General features: G+C 34.2%; 1 protein-coding gene across 1 annotated transcript in view; it reads left to right on the top strand.

The window, feature by feature from the left end:
- The first annotated feature begins 2,711 nt into the window (after positions 1-2,711).
- LOC126076252 (NKG2-A/NKG2-B type II integral membrane protein-like) overlaps positions 2,712-10,021 on the top strand; it is a 29,355-nt gene continuing 22,045 nt past the window's right edge. Inside the window, exons 1-3 of the mRNA XM_049884829.1 lie at positions 2,712-2,733; positions 3,458-3,559; positions 4,122-4,172. Coding sequence (XP_049740786.1) covers positions 2,712-2,733; positions 3,458-3,559; positions 4,122-4,172 — 175 coding nt within the window. The remainder of the gene's footprint in view (positions 2,734-3,457; positions 3,560-4,121; positions 4,173-10,021) is intronic.

The raw sequence follows: 10,021 nt of genomic DNA, 5'->3' as shown, positions 1-10,021 counted from the left end.
TCCAATTTTCCTAGCTCCCATTATTAATGGATGTTTGCAGTTGTTTCTTTTCATTTTGAGTTGTGCCACATTAGCAAATGAAGGTCCCGAAAGCTCTACTCCATCCACATCATTAAGGTCGACTCTGCTTTGAGGAGTCAGCTTTTCCACAGTCATCTTTTGAGTGCCTTCCTACCTGGGGGGCTCAACTTCCAGCACTATATCAGACAGTGTTCCAGTGCTATTCGTAAGGTTTTCACTGGCTAATGCTTTTCAGAAGTAGACTGCCGGGTCCTTCTTCCTAGCCTGTCTTAGTCTGGAAGCTCAGCTGAAACTTGTCCTCCGTGGTGACCCTGCCAGTATTTGAATACCGGTGGCATAGCTTCCAGCATCACAGCAACACCTAAGCCGCCACAGTACAAAAAACTGAGAGACACGTGGAGGTATGTGCTGGTAACTAATTGTAATTTGAATTTGTATTTTCCTCATAACTATCACTGATAATAATTTGTATGTGCTTATTTGCCATTTATGGATGTCCTGTTGTAAAGTGTCTGTTCAAACATTTTGTTAATTTTTCATCACTTTTCTACCTTCCTATTATTAGTTATAAATGTTCTTATATATGCCAACTATAAGTCCTTTGTGATGTTTTGCTAATGTTTTCTTCCAACTGTGGCTTTACTTTTCATTTTAACAGGTCTTTTCTAAATAAGAATTTAGATTTTTACTTAATAGTTGTTTCTTTCAGTGTCTTTACCTTTGTATTATTAACAAAAAATACTAGTTGGATTATTTACTGGCATTATAGGTAAAACTAATATTGATATAACCAGGTGATGCATGAGAATATCTTGCTTTATTGTAGTAATTCCTGAAGCAGCAAAAAGCAAAGTATGTAATGGAGAGCTCAGGAAAGAATATTGTGGAGATTTGTTAAGCTGTGTCTACAGGTTTTCTCTCTTCTTCTTAACACAGAATATTCCTTCAAATCATTAATCTCCCACTACCACTCTTACGCTGTAGGTTCCATATTTTTACAAATAGAAGATTCCACATTATTAAGTAGACTCATTTCCCATTCTACAGTTATTATTTCAGTAATATACAGGGTAATGTGACATAAATTATGCCAGTCATAGATGCCATACAGTTTACAGGCCAGATATAATTACAATACCCAAGCTGCTCTAATTAGATTCTCATCTTGGTATTTTACACTTGTTCTAATGGAATAGGCTCATTATTTCTAAGACAGTATTTTTTTTTTTTTTTATCATGGGGAATATGTAAATTTGTGATTTCCACAAGTCTGGAATTCGACCTCATTGAGAAAAACAGATTGAAATAAGAAACCGAACAGATAGATTGCAGGAAAGATAAGAACTGAGGAATGACTGTGGCACTGGAGCTCTTGGTTTGCAAAATTTCTTCCTTTCTCATATTTTCTTAGATGACATAAAATATTTCCTTTTTGGCCTAAGCTTGTTTTCAAAAGTATCATATCTATGCAAAAACTACTCATTTTTCATAATTAATGGATAGCAAAAGAAATAATGTAATGAGTCTTTATTTAATCAATAATGTCTTCCTGGGTTTATATTGACTAATTTTATTTATACTGGTGTAGTGGTTAAGACTCAACTGCTACCAAAGGTCAGCAGTTGAAATCCACCAGCTGCTCCTTGGAAACCTTATGGGGCAGTTCTACTCTGCCCTATAGTGTTGTTACGAGTTGGAATCGACTCGACAGCAATGGGTATACACTTCCCAGAGCGTACCTGTTAACCCGTTGCCGTTGAGTAGGTAGTTACAATTGTTTCACTGTTATAATTATTTTAATATTTGTATTATATTTTTTTCATTCTTATTTACTGACTATATCTTAAGAGATTGTCTCTTTCTTTGTAATAATTTCTGAAGATATATTCAGCTAATAAAGTGAATAAAAATTAAAGCACAAATTTTCATAACAGTGGGGAAAAAAAAAAAGATTTGTGAAGAGGGGTGGTTTTGTACCAGCAAATATTAAGTAGCAAAAGTTGCAGTCGCTCAAAGCAGCCTGTAAAAACAATATTAATTACTGTCTGATAATAATTTCATTGAATTAATATTTGCATACACTAATAGAAATGGCCATAATATTGGCATATAAAGGTATATGATTGCAATGCATATAAAAGGTCAAGTTTTAACAATCTAGCCTTATAGAAGCTCATAGTTATGAGGATATTTTTAACATGTCCTAGGCTTCAGCATAGTTGAGAGGAAAACAACTTAACTACATCATTGGACAAAGTTTTCTTTCTCTAAAATTACATATTCCATGGAGAAAAACTTAAAAATAAAGTGATCTATACGAAATATTATCAAAAATAACCAAAAGTCTGTTTGATGTAGCAGTTGAGTTAAATTTACTTCACAATTTTCAAAGTGTGATAATTTCCTGTTAAAATCTTAGGTGAAACTTTGTCTAGAAATGTGGGTTTTGTTTTTTTTTTCTTCTGTTTTCAGAATCCTCTATATACTTGAGTTGGAATCAACTTGACAGCAACGAGTTTGGTTTGGTTTTTCTACACACTCAAAAGCAGCCTGAAGGAAGCAGGTTTTTAAAATGCCCCTATAGGGTAACTAAAGGATAATTCGAATTCATTATCTTAGTACCTTTTAATATTCCAGTCATCACTGGCTTTGTCATCATAGACGTACAGCCTCCTCCTTAGAACCACCACATGGCCATCAGGCTAACATCAGGTAAGTGCAATTTTATCATATCTATTTTTATTTGAATTCATTTAATGATCTATTTTAAATGTAATAAAGTAGGCAAAAGTTTTAGCATAAATATACGATTAATTCAAAGCGAGTAACTGAGACATCCATTCTTATAACTTGGAGACAAAAGCAAAGTTCACATGTGTTAGAAGATTTTTTATAAAAGGCTCAAATTATTGTCCTTAGATAATTAAACAAGTGCATAAAAATACAAACAGTAAACTTTATTCATGAATCAAGCCTAAAGTGAAATCGTAAAATAAAAAATCTTGAAAATGATTCATTTATCCAGAATTTTCTTATGGTTTTAGGTCTTTTAAAAATATTACATACTATTAAAATTTTTTTTATGTATAATGTTATTAAAAAAATGAGTATAATGTTATTATGCACAGAATGAATTCAGGTAAATGGTACATGACCAAGCACCATCTCTCATACACTTCTTGACTGTGCTGAATAGGCAGAAAGATTGTAATAAGGTAACAAACACCTGTAAGACTTTCTCTTAAAAAAATGTGATGACCTTGTTTGTGAGTCTTGTTTTCCGGGACAACTATTTCAATCATTTTGGGTATTCTTGTGGTATCATAAATTTTGCTGAGTTTTCATGTATATGGTTTTTTTCATACACAATCACATAAAATCCATTGGCTCCGACAGTCTTAAACCTTTCGCATTTTCTCCATTTCTATCTCTGTAGATTCCCTGTTGCCTCCATGGAGATTCATTGCTGAGGTCCTGGGAATTATCCTTCTTAAATTAATGTTCATAGTGATTATCATAAGATTTATCAATATTCCTGGTACCTAAGTCTATGAGAGAACGAACATAACAAAACTGTGCCAATAGAATAAGGATCTGAAAATCTCTTTACTCTTAATATTACATCAAATCATTCTCTCTTTTTTATGTGAGCATTTAATAACCTTAAACTTAGTAAATATAAAAAAAAAAAACCTTATAATGTGGAATTATTATGGAAGGGGTATTCTAAATCAATAAAAATTATCAATGATATTATAAAAAACATTTTGATTGCTTCCATGTAAATGCTGAAAAAAGATCTGATATACTATCCTGAGGCTTTGTTTTAACAGACAGATAAAATAGTTATAAATAACAGATGGATGAAGAAAAGGTTAAGCCATAATCTGGCGTCTGATAGAAGAGTTGTTTTGGTTGTGGTTGCTGTTTGTTTATATTAGGTTGTAAAGACTTTTACTATTAGCTTTTCTTGGTTTAAAAAAATCTTAACATTTACCAGTATTAATATAGACACTGAAGGAACTAGTACAAATTCAAAATAAAAGTCATAATTATGGTTGTACAATTATAATCATGCTGAGTTACTTTCATTCTTATAGAAACTTTAATCCTGGAGCAAAAAAATTCCCTTATAATAAAAACTCAGAAAGGTAGGTGATATCTCTAAAAGTTTTTTTCTTTTTTGTGGTTTCAACATATTCTGCTTGTCTCTAGAAATAAAAAGAGATTGTTAGGAAAATTACCTAACAGAGAATGAATGATGTATTTTCACAAATGGTCAGTATCTGAAGTTTAAAGCTTGTAATTGATGAAAAGAAGTATAAATAATTTTTTTTTTAATCAATAAAACCAAAAAATCCAAACCTGTTGCCATCAAGTCAATTCCAAGTCATAGTGACCCTACAGGACAGAGTAGAACTGTCCCACAGAGTTTCTAAGGGGCGCCTGATGGATTCAAACTGCCGACATTTTGATTAGCAGCCATAGACCTTAACCACCACGCCACCAGGGTTTCCTTTTAAGCAATATACCTAGTGGCTTAAATCCGAAGATGCTATGATATGCTACACCACTGTATATTTCTAATTTTGTTCTGGTTAAATGGTGTTGTTACTTTATTCTGGACTTTTTTTTTAAGCATTTGAAAATTCACTTATGTGTACCACTAGTGGAATAAGATTTAGATAAATATATATTTTTTTATTTTCACTTGTGTGTGTTTGAGTGTATCTGTATACATAAGCAAGTGTGTTCATATTTATTCTCATGAGTAAATGCCAATAAATTTCTATTTTAAAAAGCAATTTGCTTTTAAATATTAAGTCATATTATTTTTGTAGTAACGTGTTCATTGCTCAAAGATTGGTTTACCTACAACATTTTTTTTTCTCTCAGAAATGTCTATCAGAAAATAAAGAAGAAAAATATACTCATGTAAGGTGGGAATTGGAAAAGAAGTACTATGACACAAAAATAAGATAAAATAATATAGACGATGTTACGGATAGAATTGTGCCTCCCCAAAATATGTCGTAAATCCTAACCTCTATGCCCACGGTTATAATCCCACTTGGGAATGAGTCGTCTGTTATCTTAATGGAGCGTGATTAATGTAGGGTGTATTTTGAACCGATCTCTTTTGAGATATGAAAGAAATTAAACAAGCAAGCAGAGAAGCAGAGGCGGGGGAAGAAAAATGGCAAGGCATGTGAGGATCTCCCAGGAGCAGAAGCTCAAAAGAGATAAGGACCTTCTGCAGAGTTGACAGAGAGAGGAAGCCTTCCCCTAGAGCAAGCACTCTGAATTTGGACTTTAAGCTGCCTAACTGTGGGAAGGAGCCCTAGTGGTGTAGTGGTTAAGAGCTTGGCTGCTAACCAAAATGTTGGCAGTTCAAATTCACCAGCCGCTCCTTCGAAAACTATGGGGCAGTTCTACTCTGTCCTATGGGGTCACTCTGAGTCAGATTTGACTCTATGGCACCTAACAACAACCTTTAGAAAGCAATTTTTTGTTTGCTAGAGACACTCACTTGTGGTATTTCCATTATAGCAGCAGTAGATAGCAAAGACCGAAGATACAGGTCAATTTGACTTCATTAAATTTTTTTAAAACTTCACTGAGGTGGAAAGAAAAGTCAAATATATCAGCAAAGTCAAAGATGAACCCTACTTGAGAGAAAACATTTAAATGGGTATAATAACAAAAGATGAATATGCAGAACATGGAAATATAACACTCAAATCAATAATAAAAAAAGAGAAAAAAAATAACCCATAATGTGAGGATGGGGGAAATGGCTATAAATGAAAAAAAAAAATCACAAAATTTGAAATGCAAAATATAATAAGTGAAAAGATGCTCACTTTCACTGACAGTTAGGAAATATTTTTGTTATATAGTGGCAAATCATTTCAAATCTCATAGGTTGGTATAGATTTTTGAAAATCTGAAAATTTAATAATGTTAGCAAAAGGTGTAGATAAAAAGTAGACGTATGTACTGTTGGTAAAATTTTAATAACAGTAAAATCAAACATAAGCCTTTTTTTTTTTTTACAAATTATCCTTCTATATGAATTATCATTATGTATCTTAAGGAGTTTCTTTCTGAGAGTCATAAGAAGGCATGTGGAAAGATATTCATTATAGAATTCTTTGACATTAAAAAAAATTAAAAATATTAACTATAAATATAAGTACATGGGTAATTTGTGGTATATCCATAGAATGATATTTTATATAAATATAAACATTATTGACCTAACTTCCTCAGCATGTATAATTCCTGCAAAAGTAATATTGAGTGAGAAAGATATTTATATCCCTCAAAAATTAATAAAAATGTAAAATAATATCTTTGTACATCTATACACACATATCTCTCTGTGTTTATACTATATACATATAAAGAATATAAATATGATGTACAAATATGTAAATGACTATAGAGAGTATTTTTGTATATGTATATACATTTTCTCCAAAGCTTTCTAAGGAGACTGAAATAATTTATTGAACAATACCAGCTAGTTTTTGAAAATGGATAAATACTGTAAGAGGTATTATTTTATTCATCTAGTACTGCTATAATAGAAATATCACAAGTGGAAGGCTTTAAAAAAGAGAAATTTATTTTCTCACAGTCTACTAGGTTACAAGTCCAAATTCACGGTGTCAGCTCCAGGGGAAGACTTTCTCTCTGTTCTCTCTGGAGGAAGGACCTTGACCTCAATCTCCCTTTGGTCATAAGCTTCTCAGGCTCAGGGACCCTGGGTCCAAAGGACACGCTGTGCTTCTGGTGCTGCTTTCTTGGTAGTATGGTGTCCCCAGCTCTCTGCTTGCTTCCCTTTCCTTTTATCTCTTGAGAGATAAAAGGTGGTGCAGGCCACACCCCAGGGAAATTCCCTTTACCTTGGATCAGGTAGGTGACCTGAGTAAGGGTGGTGTTACAATCCCCCCCTAATCCTCTCAACATAAAATTACAATCACAAAATGGAGGACAACCACACAATACTGAGAGTCATGGTCTAACAATGCTGACACATATTTTCGGGGGGACAAAATTCAATCGATGTCAGGTATTAAAATTTGGCGCATTATGCTGTTGAAACATTTTTCACAGACTTTCATTACCTTATTAATTTTTGATAAAGTCATTTTTATTCCACATTATTCTAGCTCAAAATAACACACCAAATTTCAAATTAGGAAACTAAAATTATTATGGTTTATTTATAGCATAATAATCTTTATAAGCTGTTGTTAGGTGCTGTCAACTCATAGTGACCATGTGTACAACAGACCAAAACACTGCCCATTCCTGCGCCATCCTTAGAATCGCTGTTATGCTTGAGCCTGTTGTTACAGCCACTGTGTCAATCCATCTCGTAGAAGGTCTTCCTCTTTTTCTCTGACCCTCTGCTTTACCAAATATGATGTCCTCCAGACACTGGTCCTTCCTGTTAATATGCCCAAAGAATGTGAGATCAAGTATCGCCATCCTCACTTCCAAGGGGCATTCTGGCTGTACTTCTTCCAAGACAGACTTGTTCATTCTTTCGGCAGTCTGTGGTATGTTCAATATTCTTTGCCAACACCAGAATTCAAAAGCATCAACTTTTCTTGCGCCTTCTTTATTCATTGTGCAGCTTTCCCATTCACGTGAGACGATTGAAAATATCATGGCTTAGGTCAGGTGCACCTTAGTCCTCAAAGTGACATCTTTGCTTTTCAACACTGTAAAGGGGTCTTTTGCAGCAGATTTACCCAATGCAATACTTTGATTTCTTGATTGCTGTTTCCATGAGTGTTAATTGTGTATCCAAGTACAATGAAATCCTTGACAACTTCAATATTTTCTGTTTATCATGATATTGCTTATTGGTTCAGTTGTGAGAATTTTTGTTTTCTTTATATTGAGGTGTAATCCATACTGAAGGCTGTGGTCTTTGATCTGTATCAGTAAGTGCTTCAAGACCTCTTCACTTTCAGCAAGCAAAGTTGTGTCATCTGCATATCTCAGGTTGTTAGTGAGTCTTTCACCAATCTTTATGCCATGTTCTTCATATAGTCCAGCTTCTTGGATTATTTGCTCAGCGTACAGATTAAATAAGTATGGTGAAAGGCTTGACTCACACCTTTCTTGATTTTATACCATGCAGTATCCCCTTGTCCTGTTTGAGTGACTGTCTCTTGGTCTACGTACAGGTGCCACATGTGCACAATTAAGTGTTCTGGAATTCTCATTCTTTCCATTGTTATCCATAATTTGCTATGATCCTTTGCATAGCAGTCGAATGCCTTTGCATAGTTAAGAAAACAAAAGTAAACATAATCCTGGTATCCTCCACTTTCGTCTAGAATCCATCTGACCTCAGCAATGATATTCTTTTTCCCACGACCTCTTTGGAATCTGGCTTGAATGTCTGGCAGTTCCCTGTTGAATGTACTGCTGCAACTGATTTTGAATGATCTTCAGCAAAATTTTACTTGCTTGTGATATTAATGATTTTGTTTGATAATTTCTGCATTCCGTTGGATGACTTTTTTTTGGAATGGGCACACATATTGCTCTGTCCCATTTGGTTGGCCAGGTAGCTGTCTTCCAAATTTCTTGGCGTAGAAGAGTGAATGCTTCCAACGCTGCATCCATTTATTGAAACATCTCAATTGGTATTCCATCAGTTCCTGGAGCTTTGTTTTTCGCCAATGCCTTCAGTGCATCTTGGACTTCTTCCTTCAATACCATCGGTTCTTGATCATATGCTACTTGCTGAAATGGCTGAATGTAAACCAGGTCTTTTTGGTACAATAACTGTGTATTCCTTCCATCTTCTTCTAAGGTTTACTGTGTCATTCAATTTTTTGCTCATGTAATCCTTCAAAATTGCTACTTGATGGTTGTTTTTTTCTTCAGTTGTTTCAGCTTGAGAAATACTGAGCGTGTTCTTCCCTTTCATTTTCTAACTGCAGGTCATTGTACATTTCATTATAATACTTTACTTTCTTTTCTTGAACCTCCCCTTTGAAATCTTCTGTTCATCTCTTTTACTTCATTATTTATTCCATTCATGTTAGCTATTCTACGTTCAAGAGCAAGTTTCAGAGTCTCCTCTGACATCCATTTTTGTCTTTTCTTTCTTTCCTGTCTTTTTAGTGATCCTTTGCTTGCTTCAGAGCCCTAGTAGTGCCGTGGTTAAGAGCTCATCTGCTAACCAAAAGGTCGGCAGTTCAAATCCACCAGCCACTTCTTGGAAACCCTATGGGAAGTTCTACTCTGATATAGGGTGGCTATGAGTTGGGATTGACTAGATGGCAATGGAATTTCTTTTTTTCTTTTTTTTTTTGCTTTTATCATATATGATGTCTTGATGTCATCCCTCAACTCATCTGGTCCTCTATCATTAGTGTTCAATTTGTCAAATCTATTCTTGACATGGTCTTCAAATCCAGGTGGGATATACTCAAGGTTGTATTTTTGTTCTTATGGATTTGTTTTAATTTTCTTCAGTTTCAACTTAAACTTGCAAAGGAGCAGTTGATTGTCTTGTCAACTCCTGGCCTTGTGATATTGATGATGATATTGCACTTTTCCATCATCTCTTTCCACAGAGGTAGTTGATTTGATTCCTGTGTTTTCCATCCAGTGAGATCCATGTGTATAGTTGCCATTTATGTTGTTGAAAAAATATATTTGACGTGAAGAAGTTGTTGGTCTTGCAAAATTCTATCGTGCAATCTCTGGGGTCTTTCTATCACCAAAGCTGTATTTTCCAACTACAGATCCTTCTTCTTTGTTTCCAACATTTGCATTCTAATTGCCAATAATTATCCACGCATCTTAATTGCATGTTTGATCAATTTCAGACTACAGAAGTTGGTAAATATCTTCAGTTTTGTCATCTTTGGCATTAGTGGTTGGGGTGTAAATTTGAATAATAGCCATAGTAATTGGTCCTCCTTGTACTATACTATCATTGACAGTGTTGTACTTCAGGATA

The sequence above is a fragment of the Elephas maximus genome, chromosome 4 (assembly GCF_024166365.1).
Source record: "Elephas maximus indicus isolate mEleMax1 chromosome 4, mEleMax1 primary haplotype, whole genome shotgun sequence".
Taxonomy (NCBI): domain Eukaryota; kingdom Metazoa; phylum Chordata; class Mammalia; order Proboscidea; family Elephantidae; genus Elephas; species Elephas maximus.
Note: the sequence above shows the minus strand (reverse complement) of the source record. Positions and strands in the feature narration are given on the sequence as shown.